At 41.8% G+C, this 23021-nt stretch overlaps 1 protein-coding gene across 1 annotated transcript in view; it reads right to left on the bottom strand.

Moving 5' to 3' along the window:
* Positions 1 to 23021, bottom strand: part of LOC144826356 (1-aminocyclopropane-1-carboxylate synthase-like protein 1) — a 213193-nt gene that overhangs the window by 88326 nt on the left and 101846 nt on the right. The window contains exon 7 of the mRNA XM_078684684.1: positions 11867 to 11964. Within this exon, the coding sequence (XP_078540810.1) occupies positions 11867 to 11964 (98 nt within the window). The remainder of the gene's footprint in view (positions 1 to 11866; positions 11965 to 23021) is intronic.

Genomic DNA, 23021 nt, shown 5'->3' with positions numbered 1-23021 from the left:
CGCAGCCAAGAAATTCCACCGCTGGATCTCCTGCTGCGCCAACAAGCTCGCACCTGTACGTCACCCGGCCAAACAATGCCCTCTGAAGTCCGCCTGGTTCATCACAGAACTACAAAAAGCCAGACGCGCCTGCAGATGCCTAGAGAAAACCTGGCGAAATCAGAAAACCTCGGAAGCACGGTTTAACCACAGGAGCACCCTGAAGGAGTACCACCAGCGCATAAGAGACACCGAACTGACCTTAATAAGGGACAAAGTCAAGACCAACGCAACCAATGCCAAGGAACTGTTCAACGTCCTACAGCAGTTCGCCAAACCCCCCAGCGAGGCCACGGACATCACACTTTCCCAGGAACTCTGCGACAAGCACAGCTCCTACTTCCATCTCAAGATCAAGGCCCTCTATAAGACAACTTCAGCGAGCAGACGCCAAACACCACCCCCCTCGGCACCGCCGCCGACCAACCAACTATCATGACCTGGAATCCCGCCACCTTCGAACACATCACCTCTACCATGATGAAAACCCACTCAGGAGCCCCTACGGAACCCTGCCCACCGAACATATTCCACAGGGCAATCGCACCCAACTAGGACGGACCATCAACGCTTCCTTCAGATCAGGCATCTTCCCAGAGACTGGAAGCGTGCAGAGGTCATACCCATCCTCAAGGAACCTACAGCCGACCCAACAGACCTGAAGAACTACATGCCCATCTCTCTCCTCCCCCTTGCAGCCAAAGTCACTGAGAGACTCATAAATGTCCAGCTGTCCACCTTCATTGAGGACAACTCCATCCTAGATGCCTCCCAATCTGAATTTGGCAGCAACCACAATGCCAAGACCGCCCTCCTCGCCGCCACCGACGACATCCGCATGATACTCAACCAGGGACACACTGCGGTCCTCTTACTTCTAGACCTCTCTGCAGCCTTTAACACCGTTTCACATTGCACGCTCACAGCCGGACTTCACGACGCAGGGATACAAGGAGCCGCCCTCGACTGGATCCAATCCTTTCTCGCTGGCAGAACCTAGAGGATCAGTCTCCCTCCCTTTCTCCCCGAACCCACCAATATCAACTGCGGAGGGTCCCAAGGATCATTTCTCAGCCCCACACTCTTCAACATCTACATGAGCCCCCTCACCGCCATTGTCAGACAACATGGCCTCAGGATAGTATCCTACGCTGATGACACCCAGCTCATCCTCTCACTCACGAAGAATCCCAAAGACACCAGACTCTGCTTCAATGAAGGATTGAAACATGTCACAGCCTGGATTAAAGAAAGCTGTTTGAAGCTGTACGCAGAGAAGACCAAGATCCTCATTCTGGGACCCTGCACCTCCGCCTGGGACAGCACATTGTGGCCCTCCGCCCTCGGGAACCCACTCACCCATACAGACCACGCTCGAAACCTCGGCATCATCCTTGACTCCTCCCTCTCCATGAACTGCCAGATTAATGCTGTCGCCTCCACCAGCTTCAACTGCCTGCGCATCCTGCGCAAGACCTTCAAATGGATCCCCCCGACTGCAGAAGGACAGTCACCCATGCGCTTATAACCAGCAGACTGGACTACGGCAACACCCTATATGCCGGAACCAACAGAAATCTTCTACGGAAGCTCCAACCCATCCAGAATGCTGCAGCGAGACTCGTACTCGGGGCACCCCACCATGAACTCATAACCCAACACCTACGAGACATCCACCGGCTCCCTGTTGAGAAGAGGGTCACCTTCAAACTCCTCAGCCACACCTACAAATTCCTCAACATTGGACCCAAATACCTCTACGAGAGAGTCTCCTTCCACACTCCCAAGAGGTACCACTGCTCCGCCGACCTTGCCCTTGCAGAGGTCCCCCGTATCTGCAGAAACAGAACAGGTGGGAGAGATTTCTCCTAGATCGCAGCCAAGGCTTGGAACGAGCTCCCTGTGCACATCAGATTCTCCCTGACCCTTCACACGTTCAGGAAGGATCTCAAGACCTGGATCTTCAACTGATCCGGAGCTGCTCCCCCCATCAGCGCCTTGAGACCCTCACAGGTGAGTAGCGTGCTCTACAAACCCTTGACTGAAACCCCTAATTTATCATTACTAAAATGACATAATATTAATAAAGTACGAAATTCCAACAAGCAAGTGTCTTAAGCCTCAGTGACTCTTTTCTACAATAACTACCATTCTTCACACCTCAATATTCAAATGAGAACCTACATATTTGTTATGTATTGTTGATTTGTTGAGTGCTTTACTCTCCTGTGGTAGGTGTGTGGTCTCCATGTGTTAGTTGAAGAGCGAGGTGTTCAGCTTCTTGCGGAAAACTAGTAGTGAGGAGGAGGCTCTTAAGTGTTGAGGGGGGTCGTTTCCATGTTTTAGTTAGAAGCGGCCTCCTGTTCTTCTCTTGCATGTGCGGAAAGTGTGTGCGAGTGAGAGTGAGACAGAACATAGGTGTCCGGGGGGTTGATGAAAGTGTATGCAGCTGTTTAGTTATTCTGGTCTAGTGTTGTGCATGGCTTTGTTTGTGTGTGTGTGTGAGGAGTATGAACTGCTGCACTCTGTTGTGGCATGGAGGTTTGAGCATGAGTCTTATTTTCACGTCAACTGTAAGCAGGGTGCGCGCCCGAACAGGAGGAGGATGCGGATGCTGAAACACTACTTGCTGCTAGGTTCGGTTTATACAGAGTTTTCGCGTTGGGGGCCCCAAAGAAGGTGTCATTCAGTTGCAGCCGCGACTAAGCACGGCTGGGTCTTGGCCCCCCACAGTGGTCCCACTGCCTTTGTTACTCACCGGCCGTGCTGTTGCTGGAGAGTGGGGCAGTGTGCTTTTAGAGTACCCAAGGAACTGCAAGCCTAAGCAGCATTAGTGAATAGTGTCCCCAGTGAGTGTGCACAGCGAGTTTTCCGGCCGTGCCCATCAGGCATCATTGGATATCAGACTTAAGCCACCAGAGAGAGCAAGAGCAAGAGGTACAGAGGAGGGGGGAAGGATTGGACTGATCGGACTGTATGGGCCATAGAATTAAGCATAAAGAGCCCACAAGTTACAAGAACAAGGAGGGGGAATTGTTATTTGGGACTGTTAATTGGGTCCAAATTAGTGACATACTAGTGCTGCACAGGACAGCCAGACATACCAGTGCCGCTCACAACTGCCTAGGACAGCCCATGCCAGCCCAAGACAGTCCAAGACAGTCCTCCAGTTAGGCGTTCAGTCTCAGATAGAGGGTGCATAACCCAGGAAAAGAAAAGACAGACTAAGAGATTGGGCCAAGAGTTACAAAAGTCTGACACCACTTCGGAATCGGAGCAGTCTCAGAGCGATGGAAACCCTAAACAATCCCCATTGCGAAGAAGGGCACCAAGAACAGAGCCAAACTCCTTGCAAAACTCCTCATTAGAGTCAAAGAGGGTCTTTCAGATGGTTGATCAGCAGGTCAAACAGCTAACTGAGCTGGAAGTATGTCAATCAGACTTGAGAAGTGAAAACTCCCCCGGTTGGAGGAACGTAAGAGAGAAAATACATTTGATCTCGCATTGCGAGGAGTGACCCGAAAAAATTCAATAATAGTTCGAGCAGAATAACATAATTTAGAAACTAGAGTGCAACCCCAGTCTACTCACCCAAAAGGTTGGGACTGCTCAAGCCCAAAATATATGACAGAAGACCCTCTGACCCAAAAAAGATCACTAGGGACACAAGAACAATCTCTGAATGAACTTCTTGAAATTTCATCTCAAAACAAGAGATCAGACAACAGAAGGACAAATTACTAGAAGACTTTACATTAATCCCTTATAGGAAGGCTGGGGAAGAGGAAGACATATCTTTAACAAGTTTAGTTTAAAATCCTTAATGACAGACAGTGAAGCCCGCAGGCAAAAAAGCGATTTACTGTTGGTTTACTAGTGATTTACTATCATCGCTATTACCATCTAAATCCTTACAAAGGACCAGGGAACAAAAGGAACAAGAGGTTGGAGGCAAAAGCCAAGCCCTGACCATGGGTAACAAAGAGAATAAGGATCGAACTGACAAGGATCAGGGCAACACCTGGGGGGCCCTGCTGATAACTATGGACGCAATGTCGTCAGCCATATTCCACCAGGCAGATAAACAGGACCTTCAGGTGGAACTGCTACACATCTTGGCAATACATATAGTGGGTATCGATAAAAAATTACAAGCATTAAATGATCTGATTGAGAGAGCCCAAAACACAACTATATACAGCAGGTCACATGCCGTTGTGAAACGTTAGGAGATACACATGATCAGGTGACCACACTTCTTACAGAAATATTGGCAGAAGTTAGGGCACAAGCAGCAATAGTATATAGGAGACAAAGCATGCAAGAACAGGAAATGGAAGAATAAGCATGGACAAATGATAGAAAACAGTGTTTAAGTAACTTGCATAGAGCAGAACTCGCTCCCCTTACACAATTAACAGGGAAAGGATTAGAAAAAGCAATAAATGAAAAATTGCTCAATCTTTATACAGCACCTAACACTGGCAAGTTAAATAAGGGGAGTGGAGAGACAGGAGCAGAAGTACAAGCACAAGAGCAAGAACAAATTGTTACAAAAAGGGAAACGAAAAGACAAAGTAAAGCAAGAAATAAGGGAAAACAGCTACAACAAAAAACATATTGCAATTATTCAATCAGAACACAAATAAACAGACAACGGATGTGGAGACACCCAAAAAGGTGGAGGAAATGCACACTGGAAGCATCACAGGATCCTAGGTGCAATTTGCTACCAATTATAAAAAACGAACAACAAGCAACTTGCCCAGAAGGGATATTTCGGGAGGAATTGCACCCGGGTCTAGCAAGAGAAGCAATGAAAAATTCAGTGGGCGGTGTAGCAGTACAACAGACAAAAGAAAATTAGCACAAGACTATAACACACAACAGTATGTTAGAAAAGGAAGAAAGAGAAGAACAGAGAGTAATAGTACATAAGGAGGAATTTTTGTTTACAGTGAGTAAGGAAAGGCAAAAAGAGGAACAAAATCAGAGAATTGTGAAACCAATTCTTGAAGAAAACAGAGACACAAACAAACAATGGATAAAAGGCGGACAGCAAGATTGTAGCACTACACTTAATACAACAAATAAACCACATGAGAATAGTAATTTAGAGAGGCAAAAAGCAAAAAAGTAGTTTAGTGAAAACAAGCTACTATCAATACCAAACTATGTTTCACGTGGACGATTCAATAACCTGAATAGAGGCACAATATTAAAATGAATCGAGGAAATAGGAGACCTCGGCCACATCAAATACACGGATTTGACATCCGTGGAATTTGTGCTTCATCCTCACGGAAGCAATAGAGAAGCAACAATGACCTACTGGGACTCAAAGGAAATAATAGTACAAATCAAGAATAATCACACTATTTTCAGGGCATGAGGGATAGAGTTACAATTCATTGAATCTTCCTTCCACCCAGGTCCATTACTGCCTGAAAACTAAAGAGGTACCTCTATCTTAAAGGGAGATACAGGAGCAGACTTAAGAATTATCAAGTACCCTAGCAAGGAACAGATCAAGCAGATGATCAGAACATCAACAGAGCAACAATCCAGGAAGAGTCGGGAAGTACATCAGGCGAGCAATAACTCAGTCCTGACAAAAAGATCACCAGATCAACAAGGGGGCAAGAGCGGCTGAAAATCCGCTCCTGGAACGTTCATGGGCTTGAGAATCTTCTACAGTATTAAGAGGTAACAGAATTTCTCCAAATGCACAATATAATTCTGATGCAGGAAACTTGGTGCATAGAGCCAATACAAATTACTGGATACACAAGTTATCATGTAATGGCAGAAATTACGTCAAAATTTGGCCATTCAAAAGGAGAATTAGCACTCTACTGTTTGCCAAGGTTCAAATGGCAACTCGAACATTTAGAAATTTGGACAAATTGTATACAGGAAAAAGAATAGTAAGAGAGAACGAGAGTAAGGATCAGTCAGCCATTATAGTAATGAATGTCTATATCCACCCAACATAGGATTTAAAAGAGAAAAAGCTGAAAATTCTATATGAAATATTAAAAACAATTCAGAGACAATATAAACAGGCAATTTACATAATTTTCAGACGACTTCAACATTAACCCATGTAAAAACATGAACACAAGGAACCAGTGCGAAACTGAGAATATTAATAAAAACAAGTCGGAAAAGATGGGATTGAGGCTCTTGAACTGAAATTATAAAAGAAGACACACCAGCAGCTGTTACATTATCAGTGGGAATACGAGTCCAACTATAGATCACACCCTAGTAAATGAAGCCGCAATGCAGCGAGTATGTCGCTTTCAAATTTGTCCCCGTATGGAGAGTGATCGCTCTCCACAGATCATTGGAATATAATATATGACAGAGCTGTATCAAGCATCAAACAACCTACTCTCGGCCCCTGTAACATATAATTTAAAAAGTTTGAAATGGAGGGGTAAAGGGATGGAAAGGATATTAAAGGAGGTATATACACAAGCTGGAACTCCGGATACAATAAAAAATAAAAAAAAAGGGAGGAAAGTGAAAAAATAAAAGAAGGGGAGTTAAAAATAGTATGGGAACGATTAATAAACACACTACTTGAAAAGTTCACAATAAAAAGGCAGACTTGTTGGATCAAAGGGAATATAAAGCAAAGCAAAGGAACAAAAAGGCAAAGATAGCACAGCAATAAACTACGCAGAGAAAAAATGCTAATCTTACGATAAAGCAGAACTCTAATAAAACAGCTTAAGCAAGGGAAAAGAAGTGAGAAAAACAGATTACGGGAACTGAAAACTCAGTATAACAAAAACTGCTGGGAAGCAAAAATAAGATGTCAAACGGACCCGTGGAACAAATTGCTCCTAGCAAGCCGACAACGGAAAAGTAAACAATTCTGGCAATTGATGAATGGCCTGTCTGTAGGGTACACACAACAGCAAAACGCAGGTATAAATGCTGCTTTGTGGGAAAAACACATGTGGGAAATATATGCTAATAGCGAGGCAAAAGGAATGCAAGATCACATGGTGAATGACAGAAATATGAGTATATGCCAAATACCAAGCTTGGTATCATCAAATGATAAAAGCGATAAAAAAGAATATAAAAAGCAGCTTGGAAAACTTCACACTGGTCGTGGAAGTCAACCATCTTGAAAAAACTATAAAGAATCTAAAGTCAGAGGGAGCAGAAGGACCAAATGCTATACCTAATGCTCTATTTAAAGAAAAACCATCTTATTTGGCAGAATACTTTACCCCATTATTTAATGAGCTATATATTACGAACTCCGTCCCAGACTCCTGGAAAGGCAGCATTTTCCAGACCATATATAAAAGCGGAAATCCTCAATTAACAACAGGCTATAGAATCATAGCATTAAAGGATGTGGAGGCAAAGCTATATACAGCCTGTCTTCTGCAGCACCTAAAATCGTGGCTAGAAGTAGACAACATCTTGCCCCAACCACAAAAAGGGTTTAGGGCAGGAATGGGGACCCTAACAAATCTGACAGCCCTGATACTGTTGGCAGAAAAGGATAAAATAAGGAAAATGCAGCTATATGCCTGCTTTGTAGATCTGTAGTCTGCCTTTGATCGAGTGCCACGGGATGACATGTGAAAAAAGATGGCTGCATGGGGTGTACCGAAAAGCCTTTTAAATGCAATTAAAGAGCAATATACATAATCCTTGACCCAGGTCAAAATAGGTGATGGCAAGAGTGTAACGAACAAAGTTTACACAAATAAAGGATTAAAACAGGGATGTGTATTAGCTCCATGCCACTTCAATATATATTTAGCAGACCTATCACAAAGTATACGGAACGCCAACTCTCAACCGCCCGTACTGGCTCACGAAGAAATGGAATATCAACAGTACGCTGACGATATTGTCTTATTGAGGTAAACACCAATAGGACTGCAGCGAAGTATGGACACAACATACATGGTTAAAAAAGGGCTAGAGACAAATCTGAAGAAAACTAAAGTTGTGTTGTTGGTAGACTCGAAGATTAAGCAAGAAGTACACCTGGTTTTTGGAAGGGAACAAAGTTGAGGAAGTTAGGACATATAAATACTTAGGATTTATCATGGACCATCAAATGAAAGGTAAACAACATAGAAACAATGCAGGTGAAAGCGCAATCCTTAAATTATGGCTTAAGAACATTAAAAAAGAAACTGAGCTGTCCTTCATTTGACCATCTTTTAACAGTGATGAGTGCTCAGTTAATGTCAACAGTGACTTATGGTATGGAGACCTTGAAAGGACGTGCAGAAGGCATCTCTAGTACAGGTGCGTTTGGAGTTTGGGCTGCTAAATCAAAAATACCAATGCAAAGGAGCCTTTATAAAACTATGTTGGATATTACACGCGTCAGAAAGAGGGTCAATTAACCTATCTAAAATAGACTATCGAGGAACTTGGAATAGAAGACGCCAGGAGTGCAAGTATTGGGAATCAGGCTTTTATAAAGTGATAACAGCTACTAATAAGCATCTTTCAGACTTAACAGATAAGGCAAACATTGCACTCAGACGTCATGGCTCGACAGTGATTAATTTCTACAAAAAACTACGGCATCAGGATTATCTTACAGCACACTTTTCATCAAGAATAAAACTCCAGTTTATGCAGTACCGTTTTGGAAAATGAGAAATGAAAGAACGGAAACATCCTGGAAGGATCAGACATCGAACAAAAAATGCTGTTTATGAAAATATGAGGAAGAAACTCTGACACACCTATTCTGTGTTTGCCCGAGTTACCTGACAGAAAGAAAGATAATGCTGAAAAGAATCTTTAGAGAACTAGAAATAAGAACATGCTGGCAAGCAGTAACCCATTGGTTGGGTGGCTCCTCTATACCATTTATATACCGGGGAGTAAAATTAGTAACAAATAAACATGAAAGCCTTAGAGCAATCAATTTAAAACCTGTGATAACAAGAAAGAAGACATTTGAATTAAAATGCACTTCTGCATAATAGCACTTTAAAAACTAGCTTGCGTATATTGAATAATGCGTTTATATAAAGCACTGAGAAAAAATGCCATGTACAGAGTAGCTAGTTTTTAAAATTGAGGACATACTAGAACAGTATTAATGTCATTGTTATACTTATTTTTAAAATGGAAATACAAGTTTGTTTTAAAAGAGTCGTCAGAAACATAAGTTATGATCACTTTTATGAAATGTAATTAGGCTTTCCTGTTTTCAGTTTCTATTTTTGGTAAATTATGGTGGGGTTTTTTCAATGCTTTGAAGTGATTTCAATACCTTGAAAAACAGTGGTTACACATTTTCGCGCCATTAAAAACTACAGAAACAGTGTTTTTCCGGTATTTATGGAACGTTTCACTTTTATTATTGCTTGCTTTCTGCACTGATAGCGCATGGTAAATAGACAGTGTAGGTATGGTGTATAGTGTGTATGAGGTCCAAATAGATTTTTGCAAATTAACCTAATTGTAGTACACCATACAATACTTCTTCAGTGAGTCTTTGGTCATGTGTGCTCGCTCTTTCCTTCCCCTGTAAACTTCTGTGAAAAGGCCCTATTAACATTGGCATTTGAGCTAGGCAACGCCAAAACAGCCAGTACACAATTTGTTAATTCCGGCCACTTACATAGCTTTCCATGCCAATACTGGTTCACTTGAAGATTGCCAGTCTCAGAGCAAGTTCTGCAGCATGTGCGCTGATCTGGGCACTTATGCCCTCAGAGTTATTGAAGCAGTCAAAAATGTAGCAGCACTTTTGAAACTACTGACGAAATTCCCCTTTATGGAAGGGATCTAGAACAGAGTATCACAGTGAGGTTTCGTTGACTTCAAATGCCATTTGTGGTGAAGGGACATTTCTATGCATCATTGAAAGCCATTTCTCATACATTGTAAAAAAAGTTCCTGAATTGCTCTTCATCACTGCTTTGCTTGCCAAATGGCTCGAACTCTTACACTGAACATGTTGCAGTGCCAAAGTCACTAAAGGTGCCACCCAGCATATTCTCAAGGAGATGTTTCACATTTACACCAATTATGCTGAACACTTGGCAAAAAAGGGTATTTTCAGACTGTAGTTTATTTTATTATGTCAACTACAGCAGTTATGTTTTCCTGTAAAAATCATCTAAGAATGCAGTAGAGTGTACTTTTTTTCACATCACTATCAATAAGTGACCAAAGATCCTCACATTTCTTGCCCTTGGCATCATCACTCAGCAAAAATTCTGTAAACGGTTACCACATGGATAATATAGCATTCAGAGCCCCTTGGACTGAGAACCATCACCTAAAGGACACAGTTGGAATGACTCATTGTTTAATGCCACACAAAGCACAAAATGGTAAATATTTGCGTCTTAGTTCCTGTGCATAATAAAACAGTGCTCAGAATGGACTAAAAAGTCAAAAGCATTCCTTATTAACTCTGAACGTAAAGATGCTTTCAGCATACTTTCTAACAAGTGGCAAGGATCTCTTACAGAGAAGCACTTCAGCACAGGTATCAATTTTGACCGATCATCACACAAAATGTTCATATACATAGCTGAATCACTGCAAATAGAAACAATATCACTCCAATCTTTGTTGAACTTGGAAAGAACCTTTTTTGCAGAGCATTCCAAGTGACACTGCATTCCATATTTTCCCAAAAGTCTAGTGTCATGTTTTAACCACTATCTCGGATGCTTGGTGATAGCGCTCTTTTTACATATACTTGTCACTATACCTTGCATTGAATGTTTAAAGCCTGAGTTGTTGGCAATTTACCTACTATCAATACTGACTCACTAGAACCTGGAGGCTGATGTATTAAGGGTTTTTACCCATTCTCTGTGGGTAAATGTGATGACACATATTAGGAAAGATTCTTAGGAAACCAGCCAATTTACCTATCAATGAAAGATTCAAATGTGATTTTGATATTTCCTGATTCTCTACAGTTGATAAAATAAATAAACAAGACCTAAAGCATGCCTCGAAACTCTGCATCTCTAGACCAAAGACCACAGAACTGAAAAAACAGATTAAAGAAGAACCACTATTTTAGTGGCATCCCTAAACAACAAAACTCAAGCACAATAATGTTAGGCCAGACTTTCTTACTGCTAGCTTGTATAACAGGAAGGAAAAAAAATACTTATTTGCACCCATTTTCCTTTCTTTAACTGGCATTTAGTTTGTGATTGTGCAGGTGTTTTTACAGTATTTATATGCTTTTACTGGTGAGGGCTTTTTCTCTTTCAGTGGGGTTTTACCAGTTATTATAGGTTTAAACCTAAAACTGCACAGCCTAAAAGTAATGAATGAATAAATGTGTAACGTTTTTTATTGACCAAAAACATAAATAAAATATGATATGATATGATGTGAGTCTTGGCATTCTGAGCGGTCTGGACTCTGTGTAGAAGTTGTATGGAGATTTCTACTTAAAGAGTGTTGCATTAGTCTAGCTTGCTGGTCAGTGTGACAGTCCATTCAGTGTTTTGTGGCAGCTAGAAGCATCTTTTCCACTGATAAAAATAGATGTATGGAGTGGAAGGTGAGTCAAGCACTAAGTGCCTTTCATTTTGTGTTGATACCTACTCAAATCTTCACAGCCTTTGTTATGCCAATCCAATGAGGACTTTGTAAATATGGACTTTTTTAAGAGCCACTTCAATAACCTAATGGATGGAAACATGTCTGGCATTTGCAGCCGGAATTTAACCTGCTGTGGGTAATTTTGCAGTCTCCTGGCATGTGCTGAAAAGCTCAAAAGACTATTGTTACCTCTTCAGTGGTGGTGCTGCTCTGACTACAATAGATGGGGCACAGGTCATACCTTGCTATCTAAATGAACATAAACCATCTTGACGTTACTATAGAGAAAGATGCTTTGCTTGATCCCGCCATAGAAGGGAGTGGCAATCAGCACAGCATCTAAAACACAATACAAGGAAGAAGGATCATTGTAAAGAATAAGAAAAATGCACACTGATGGCAGATCAATACATACACATTTCTTTTCATACAGATGATGTTTGAATATGTCCAGAGAAGACTCTATTATTGTTGTTTTTTTAATTTCTTTTTAACATTTTTTTAACATGTTCATACAATAAAAGAAGATAGGCAAGAAGTAAAGAGAGTACAATAAAATAAAAAATACAATAAAAGAGGATAGACAAGAAGTAAAGAGAGTACAGTGGTATTTTGCATTTTATGTGAGAAGCCAATAAAAACAATTTGTAAAGTTCATAAACAGCAATATGAAAGCATTGCAGATCAAATCAGCAAAATGTATTGGATAGTTCACATCAGCGAAGAGTGGAAAGAAAAGTGTCAGAGAGAGAAACAGTCAAAAATAAAGACGTGAGGAGGGTCGCATATTTTCCGAGTATCTGAGGAAGCATACCCAGGCTCACCAAGTGTGGTAATAAATAGATTTGAAGTCTTTTACCAATCACATCGTTTTGACTCTTAACGTGAGTAGTAACTCAAATAGTAGTAGTTCTGCCTAGTTAAGTGAGTGGGGGGATCAGGAAGAGTCCAGTTAAGCATGTGAGGTTTGGTCCATAGTTATTACAATGGAATATGTTGTTTATGTTTTTGTTGATATCTTCCCAGTACGAATGGTGCAGAGGACCAGTAAATAGCAAGTGTTCGAGGTCACCAACCATGGTTGAGCAGCTCCAACATTTGTTCAACTTTAATGGGCCCTGTCTAAAGAGTTTGTCCGAGGTCCAGAAGGATCTATGTAGCAGCCAGTGTTTACACTTTGAGATGATGGGGGGGATTTGAACTTAGTAATATGTTTCCATATTTGGGACCAGTTTTTCTCAGCAAGATGAGTATAGCCTCCTTTAAGGAAGGAGACTAACAATTTGTTTTGAGATTTTTGTATGGCATTGGGAGTGTGTTTGGGAAGGATTTGTTGGTACTGAGATGCGACTAAAGCTAGTTTATTTAGAATGCTTGGATTTTGTGGGTTTAGGAAGGATTGATTGTGGTTAATCGTAACTCTGAGTTTGAGGGAGGTGTAAAATTCTCTTGTCAGGGATGTTGAAGGGCTTTCGTAGGAGAGAGAAGGGAATCAGATTGGCTCTATCAATCACATCTTTAATGTATAAAAGGTTATGCGATGACCAGTGGAAGATTTTACTGTCAATTTTCATTTTGTGCCTATAGGGAGGCGTAGGAAGAGTGGTTACGTTTGACAGTGTATTTGCTGTCCCAGCGTTTTACTGCCTTTATTAATTCCCTGATTAAACTTGAGTTTTGTATGGGCTTAAAGTGATTCATTGTGATAGCAGCTAGGGGTGTGAATGACGAGAGCAGACCTATCTCGATGTCTGTTCAGAGAGGTGGGGGAGCAGAGGGTTTGGGTGAATCCAATGTACAGCTTGTTTGAGTAAGCAGTAGTAACGTACCCCCACATGCATCAAGGTAGGCTTTTGCCATTACTTAATTGCGATTATTAAGGAATCACAATTATGGAGTTGCAAAAGCCTATGCATGTAGGAATCGCTAAGAAATAGCAATTCCTACACATTCCTTAATTGCGAGTTGCAAATGGCGAGTACCAATTAAGGAATGGCTTCCCATTCATTCCTATGGGCCTACAATTTGCGAGTACCCATTAGGTACTTGCAAATTGCGGATGCAATTTCAAGGGTGCAAGGGTGTCAAAAGGACACCCTGTTGCACCCCCGAAATTGTAATGGTAACCCATGTTGCACAAACACATACCCCAAGGGCATGTCTGTGTGTACCCAGGAACGATGGAAAATTCACTTTAGTGCATTATTCAAAGTTTTTGCACATTACCATCAAGTTTCATTTGACGGTAATTTGCGTCCACAAATACCAAAATAGCTATTTTAAATTTCATCATGCATTGCATTTTTGGCATCGCAATTTGCGATTCCTTAAATGCAATTGCAATTGTAATTTTTGCATTTGGGATGATGCAGCCCAAATGCAAAAATACCGGTCGCAAAGGGGCTGATTCTGCAAATCTGCCCGTTTGTGACCGGTTTTCAGTTTGGTGCATGTGGGAGTTAATGCCACATCGATGCTTCTTAATTGCAGGTCAGCTGTAAGGCATGCTGCTGATATTGCTGACCTCATACTTAGGCAATAACTAGACCTAATCTAAACTGATTGAAATGTGGAATAATGACAACATAGATTGTATACTCCACAGGATCTATCTTTTCCTTGAAATAAAAATGGAGACCATATCCTGTAACTCTGACCAGCACCCTGACCATATCTTCCTTGGGGATTTCAAATAATACAGGGAACAATGCTAATGATCTACTACTGTGCACCTTCAAAGCTTTTCTCTCCGGCCTAAACTTTGCCCCTTTCTGAAACGGACGTACCCACAACAAGGGCTTCACCCTCTTATTTCTCATCTTGGAAAGGGTGTTGAATAGACAACGACAACTTCGTTAGGCCAAACAACGGTCACACGATCTGAGGAACATCAACGTTAATAATCTAACCTATATTAGTAATAACCTACTTCCTCCGCTTCCTAACTAGACAAATCTGTATGACCTACTAAACATTACATCCACTCCATGACAGATATATATATGACTCAATAGATCCAAAGCAACTCAAAAGGACTCCCAGAAAACTTTCTAAACCCTGGATCAATTGCTCCCTTAACGAGAAATGACGCAAACCAAGGCTGGCAGAGATATCATGGAGAAAATCTCCTTCCATAACAAACTTCAAGCAGTTAAGGATGACAAGAGGTTACTTTTCTAACTACTGCCATACTAGTGGCCACTATAAGAGATTGTTAGAACACAGCTAGAGAAATGGGTTCGTACCTGATTGGTTAGGGTCATTCAGGGTTAAGATGAAGGAAGCAAGTTTTTCTCTGAGAGGCTAAGAAAATATAACCCTGAGCATACTATGTGTAGAGGACAGAGCAGTATAGTTCTAAGTGTTCTTTCTGCTGTCTTTAAAGCTCGGGATATCTTGCTTCCACAGAGCGGGGTCTCACTATTCCTGAGCCAGGTCCAGGAGAGGTGAGGTCTGTTCCCCTGACACACTGGGTGAGTAGACTACTGTACCATAGAGCGTTTTTAATGTTTCCTGGACAGTGCAATGGGTACAAGGATGATTCTACTAGTGTGCTCATCATATGTTTGTTGTTACAGATGTCTGAGACACCAGGTGACACGGAGAAGTTTAACAGATGATGGAAAATATTATCCTTTCTTTTGTTATCACTTCATTTCACTAAAAATATTTTTAATTAATTTAGCACATTATCTATCACTTGCAGTAGCATTTACAAGTTGGAACAGAGGCCCTGAAGAAAGCCTAGGGTCCTATTCCCAAGAGGCTGAAACATGTTGGCCCCCTTGCAGGTTTTTGGTTAAACTGCAAGATACATATATTACTGCACTGTTCTTGTTTTTAACAGGAAGAGGCCCTTCTTTTCCTAAATAAATAAAATATCTTTTTTCTTGTGGTTCTCTATCCTATTTTAAATTCACCACTTTCATAATTTTTCTTGCACTGCACTTGATCCCATCAGATCAGAGTCACATGGTCCTAAAGTGATTGTGGGTCGGAATCCCTTTGCCTGATAAAAGGTACGATCTCCGTCTCAATGATCTAGAGACATGCGACCTTTATAGGATTACCAAGTGATAATATTGATCATACAATCTTTTGATGGGAATCCTAAAAATGTGTTTCCTCTACAACCATTGGTGGCCCTCATTTTTGATATTCCTTGTCCCAAGCCAGAACTAGTTAGCCTTCGCTGTATCTGGTTGTACTACCTTAGACTTCCAGTCAAGTACATAGAGGTTCTTAATAATCCTCTTTTTTTAGACCCCTAGGTTTCCCTGTTGTATATGTATGAGTTGTGAGGAATTTAACCTAGGCTGGTCTATAAACATTCCTCGGACCCTCTATTAATAGTTTGTTGTTTATATATTAGAGCAGTTTACGGCTGCGGGTTCTTTGAAAAAACTGCACGACCCTAGGCAGTTTGGTACTAATTACGTGTCAGAATTAGTTTTCATATACTTGTACTTTTCGTTTCTGACACCTGTGGTTCTTCTCAAAAAGGTCATTGCACCCTGTTCCTCTAGCATTTTCTCATTATGGCTGAACGCAGTGGTTTAGCTTATGAGGATTCAGTTTTTCAATCCATTCTAGATAACATGCCCAGTATCCTAGAAACACTTCCAGCGCCATCAGTGAGTGCAATAGATGATTGGATCAAGGTCCTTACCCTTAGAAAATCACACTCTCGCACCCAAATACATGGCATAACAATGGCTGAGTATATGAGAGCAAGTTGTGCACCTCTAGGCCTCATAGTAACGAATGCACATCGCCTTTTTCTAAATGACAAATCCTTTCTAAAGGATTGGTCACTAATAGCCTGGCGCTGCACCCGTGATTGGCTAATATTAATAATCAGTACAGCCAAGCGAGTAGCAGACGCCATTCTAATAGAGATACAAGTCCTGACAGGACAGATAAAGACCACAGTCACCCCTTTCATTTTCAAGAAACAGAAGGATGAATCTGATAAGAACAACAAATACTTTAGTGACTCAATACTTCAGATAAAAAGAGACAAATTCAAGAAGGATTTGGCTAAATTCAAAATGGACCGGGTATACCCCTACACCAGTGACACCTACAAAGCCCCTGACTTTAGCAAAATCGGTAGGAGATTAGGATCTAACTATTCAGGAACCAGTTCGGATTCTGGCAGTGATCCAGATGTCACAAATCCTCCTCCACACATGGGAAGGGGCAGAGGAAGGAGAGGGAGATATCAGAATGTTGGGGTACCACAAACTACTGTAGGGCAACCATGGTGGCCCCCGGTACCTTGGGGACATCCTGGCAATTTTCAACACCCCTTTCAACCACCTATGGGGCCCTTTACTGGCTACTCGAATTTTAACAACCAGTATTTTTTAGGACTAGGTCCTCGTCGGTCACGAGGCAAAAGAAGACCAACGCAAGTACAGGTGCAGGTTCATTGGGAAGACACGTCGGGACCCCATGCAGGTACCCGGAGCCACACCAGGAGGGGTGCCCAAGAATAAAAAATACTGAATCAGAACCCAGCCTGGTAGTGAATCTTAGCAGTAGAACCCTATCAGCAATAGAAGAAGTTGTTCTTAATAAGGGTTTGGGCTTTGTCACCACGGATAATGGGGACCCCTTCCAACTACAAATAGAACTAGCCCAGTTTTTTCGCAAATTAAGACTGCACTACTTCTTTAAAGACAAAGAAAATGATGTCACTGATCAAGAAAGTGACGTCAACACCGGTCTAAGGATTAAATCCACTTTCCTTCCACCCACATACGCTACACCCGCACAAGTCGCGACCTTTGAGAAGGCTGTGAAGGACGACATTGATAAAATCTGGGTGTCTCACACGAGTGGTTATAATAATTTGTCAAGACCAGAGAGACTAGCACTTAAAACACTCACACAGGATTCCTCCATAATCATCAAACCTGCTGATAAAGGGGGATCCATAGTGATACAGGATGCAGACACTTATAAGAACGAGTGTTTACGGCAATTGAGCGACAGGTCTTCTTATATGCCATTGACAGTAGACCCCACCGACAGACTGCCTAATGAGATCAAGGTTTTGGTGGAAGAAGCTTTGGCAGAAGGTTGGATAACTTCCCCTTGAGGCACAGTTTCTACAGGCACAACAGCCTACTATGCCTTATTTCTACACCTTGCCTAAGGTGCATAAGGCCCAGAGACCACCTCCTGGGAGGCCGATTATTTCCGGTCAAGGATCAGTCCTAGAGCCGCTTTCGGATTTTGTAGATCACTTTTTAAGACCTATAGTGCACACCATGCCGACCTATTTAAAAGACACAACTGATGTCCTAAGGGTAATCCCTGGAATAGAGTTCAACCAGGAGACAGATTACCTGGTCTCCTTGGATGTCGTATCATTATATACCTCAATCCCCCAGGATGAGACTTTGGATACCATCAGCTCCATCCTGGGGGAGTTGGACCTCGACTCCATTACTCTAGTGCCCTTTATAATGGTCTTAGCTAAAATCGCCATGAAGGAGTAACTACTACAGATATGAGGATACCATCTACCTCCAGACTTCAGGGACCAGCATGTGCAGCATTTTTGCTCCATCGCTGGCAAACCTATATGTTCATAGTTTTGAACAGGAGTCCGTGCTTACAGCGGAGAACCCTTTCTTCACTTCAATAATATGGTGGAAGCGCTATATTGACGATATCTTGGTCGTGTGGAGAGGCGACCTTGATTCTGTCCTTCGCTTTCACGAGTGGTTAAACATCCAAAACAGGTTACTGCGGTTTACAATTGAGACCAGCAAAAAAAGGATTTCCTTTTTGGACCTATCTATTTATACCACTCAACAGGCCTAGAAAGTGAACTTTTCCGAAAGCCTATGGCGAGAAATTCACTACTCCTATATGAGAGTCAACATCCTAAGTCATTACGTGACAATTTACCTTTTGGACAATTCCTCCGGGCCCGGCGGAACTGTTCCACTCCAGAAACTTTTGCAAAACATGCAGCTACTCTTTCTAACCAATTGGTAGCCAGACATTACCCGGTTAAGCTAGTTAGACGCTCACTGAAGCGAGCCACTAACAATAGTAGCGATGCACTCTTGGAGCCTTCCACAGAAAAACCACCTTTGGCTCGCCTTACATTTGTCAGCACATTCAACACCAAATCCAATGCTATACAGAAAGTAGTTAGACGACACTGGCGTTTACTTAACTGTAGCAATGAAAAGATTGAATATCCACTCTTTGCTTTCAAACACTCAAAAAATCTGCTAGATTCCCTGGTACATACCCACCCAAAAGAGTTACCAAAAAGAACTATTGGCACATTGTGGAATTTACCGGCGGCCACTAGACACCACCCCTGTGGTGGATGTTTGGTGTGCTCACAGACATCAAACATGACCAGTATAGACATTGAATCGACCATGGGAGTTGAGGCAATTCACCAATTGCAACAGCTCCAATCTGATTTACCAATTAAAATGTCCATGCAATGAGCGTTATATCGGAATGACTACAAGAAAGGACAGAACGCGCATGCTTGAACATAAAAGTACTTTCCGTTGCAAGAAGAGTGTCTCAAAATTGACAAAACACTTCAAACAGCATAATCATGGAGAATCAGAGTTCACTTGGACGGTCCTTGAGAAACCCTTTATTCCCTCTCACATAAGGGATGTATCCAAATTTTTGTTTAACAAAGAACAGAAATGGGTATATAAATTACATACAGACAGCCATGGTTTAAATGATGAAATACCTTGGTTTAGCCTCAATTGAACAGCTTCTGGAGTTGCTAATAAGATATTGCCAAGTTAAGGCGACATATATAAAAAGCATCAGAGTTGCACTATTCATAATGAGCACCTGGCAGTTATACATTTGTAGTAGTCCTAATAAGTGCAGATTTTTTGTAGTTCCTTTGAACCCTCAACGTTTTCTAGTCTGATTATTCCTTGTCCCAAGCCAGAACTATTTTGCCTTGGCTGTATCTGGTTGTACTACCTTAGACTTCCAGTCAAGTATATAGAGGTTCTTAATAATCCTCTTTTTTTAGACCCCTAGGTTTCCCTGTTGTATAAGATGTGCATATAATATACATATCCGTAGTGGCAGTCGAGTTTGGCGGCGTGGGATCAGGGCGCCGGCACCAAACTCGTAATCGGGCCCTAAGTGTGTAAGTGTAGGGTGTGATATTGTTGTAGGTGAGTGTGTAAGGTTGCGAGCGAGTGTAAAGTGTGGATGTGGAAGAGGGAAGGTGTGTGTGTGTGTGTGGATATGAGTTGATAGGTGAAGCACCTGTGGTTTAGAAGTGCGCATAGAAGAGGGCAGATGAGTTAACGTAGACACCTGAAATAATGTTCTACCTTAGAGGAGTCACACATGAGTGTAGAGGCATGAGTGATGTTGTCAGGGTGCAGAAAGTGGCTTGCAGAAGCCATGGTACCTGAGGTTGTGCGTATGAAGTCAGTAAGATTTGTTTGCATGTGTACACATTTTTAACATTATAAAAATGTTGTATACATCATATACACATTTTAAACATCATATAGCCACCATCATATAAAAGTAGGGCTGTACTTGAGAAACTGAGTCTTATTTGACATACTGGAGAGGAGTCAGGCATGGCCGCCAGGGATGTATGGATCAATCGAGCCAGGCGATCATTTGCTGTCGGTTTTCAATATAAAGCAAACACAAAGAGAGGATGGACAGAGTGCTGAAACATTTCAAACACTCACCTCCAGTCCCAGATCTGGGTTGAATCCATCATCAATCTTTAGCTCCCTTCGGCACCTCAGTTCAGACACAGCTATATGCAAACCAGACTTTACCATGTGCCTCATGGGAACGGTCCTGCCCGAACTGCCAAGTCATGTCTTCCCTGGACCAGAAACAAGCATCCTGGGACCAGTTTCAGGGTAATACCCCTAATCAGCCAGGCTAGCTTGAATCCAGTGGCAAAGTGAGCAAGGGACCCACGTCTGGGCATACCCTACCAACTTAGGGCGAACAAAGCAAACACAAAGGGCCCGATTCACAAAAGTAATCTGAAACACAATCATGACTTTACGACTTTCGCTATTCAGAAAAGGCATTTAGGAGTAGTAAAGTTAGGATTTTGTCTTAAGTTTGTCTTAAGTTTTGGTCTTAAGACAAAATCCTAACTTAAGTTTCGACTTAAGTTAGGATTTTGTCTTAAGACCAAAACTAAAGACAAACTTAAGACAAAATTCTATCTTTACTACTCCTAAATACCTTTTGTGAATACCTAAAGTCGTAAAATTAGGATTTTGTCTCAGATTACTTTTGTGAATCGGGCCCAAGGAGATGATTGTCTGAGTGTTGAAACATTTCGAACACTCATCCCCAGTCACAGATCTGGGTTGAATCCATCATTCCGATGCGGGTGTGTGGACCTAAAAGGGATAAGTGAAAGTGTATTTAAAATCCCCCCCCCCAGGTACCCTGAAGTCAATTTTTATTTGTAAGTCCATGAGGTAAACGTAAAAGAATTTATACAGGGGAGTAGGAGCACCTCTAGTAACAAATATAGTAGAGGTCAGGGTATTACTCTACTGCTCTCAATGCCTGTGTGTTTGTCGTTGAATGTGTAATTTGGTCAACATGTTTCGCGCTAGGAAAAAGGTACCTAATGGATCCTAGTGCGCTTTGTCAGGACCGTGCAATGTGCGTTCGTGAATAAAGATAGGAGCAGGGAAAAAGAACACCCTATATTCCCATGATTCCTCTATTAAGGTGAGAATACATCATAGCGTTCATGGGAACATCTTAATCGTGTTCCAGTTATTACCTGATGGAGAAAAACAACAGGAGTGGAACACAAACGTATAGAGACATACAAAATTAGCAGTGAATAAAATATTATCCACATACAACTTAATTACAGCAGCTGCGCATTAGGTTACGACATGCATCTTGTTGTGGCAAGTGCGGAAGTATGTGCCCTTGACATTGTCATATTGCCACATGTGCATGTGTGACAATATACTACTGTCATTATCTATAGTACGTCTGGAGGTCTCATGCACTGGCCTCGTGTGTGCATGTCATGCTTTCCACTTGCGATTCCTTCATACACACTCATTTGAATCATGGTGGCCACTGATTCCGGTGTGTACACAGAGCCAGCGATAAGTGAAAAAAAGGAGGTGTGGCTGTAATGGTTTACTTAAGCAGTTCAATGCACGCTTGATAGTGCAAACCACTCTTTATCAGATGTACCAATACGTGACTCATTGTATCTGTGAGGAAAAACACGTATTCAAAGCATTCATACAAATTACCCCTTCTAATAGAATGGAGTGCCTCCACGGCGAATCCCTGCGGCATCAAAGGGGGATATCTGTGGGACATTGAGCCCAACGCGATACCGGTCGTACCTGTATTCCTGATTGAGAGTCAGCAGAGGAATACTCACTAGTGCTCCCATACGTAATGGCCCAATACCTGCCCTGCCGCTGGTCGGAAGCCGGAGAAATGAACCGGACTGGAGGTTAAAACAGTGTGCTCAGGGAAGTCTTGTGCCTGAGCCTGGGGGCATGGTCTCATAGACGTAGTCAGCTACTTCAATGAGTCTAGCTGATCTAACGTACTAATTGTATTGTATTGTAATTGCATTTATATAGCGCTTACTACTCCTGACGAGGCGTAAAAGCGCTTTTTCGGCGAGTAGCACGCTACTCTGGGACCCATAGAGGAATAGTGTTGAATTAGTATGGTGAAACATGCAAATACATTTTAAGTGGTGGATAGGTTAGTCAGTTATTTGGATTTGGAATGATAGCAGAAGGATAGATGGAGGACAAAGGTTTGTATTTATATAGCGCTTGTTGACGCACGCTATTCAGGAAGCCTATAAAGGATTAGTGGTGAATTAATATGGTGAAATATGAAGTAATTTCAGTGGTGGATATTAGTCAGTTACTTGGAGTGAGAAGGATAGCAGAGGAATAAAAGGAGATGAAAGATTTGCATCCATATAGCACTTGTTACCCCTGAAGGGTGTTGAAGCGCTTTTCTGGCGAGTAGCATGCCACTCCGGAACCCATAAAGGATTAGTGTTGAAAATTAGTATAGTATAAATATGAAGTAATTTGAGTAGTGGATATGTTATTCAGTTATTTGGGTAGTATATTAGTATAGTTGAATATGGAATTTAAGAAGTGAACATGTTAGTCTGTTAATTTTGATTGCAAAGGATAGTGGAGGGATAAAAGAGTGAAGGATTTGTTTCAGATTTTTTCTTTTTACATCTTAGCAGTAGGATGAGGCTTTTGGATGAGTAAAAAGGAGTTTTGGAGGCGAGGAGTCAGAGGGAAAAGTTTAGAAAGGTTTGTTTTAGGGGATCGGTATAGTAAAAGTAGGTGTCAGATGATCCAAGGAGG

This window comes from Lissotriton helveticus, chromosome 3_2, assembly GCF_964261635.1.
Source record: "Lissotriton helveticus chromosome 3_2, aLisHel1.1, whole genome shotgun sequence".
Classification (NCBI taxonomy): domain Eukaryota; kingdom Metazoa; phylum Chordata; class Amphibia; order Caudata; family Salamandridae; genus Lissotriton; species Lissotriton helveticus.
The sequence above is the reverse complement of the archived record's forward strand: the minus strand, read 5'-3'. Positions and strand labels throughout refer to the sequence as shown.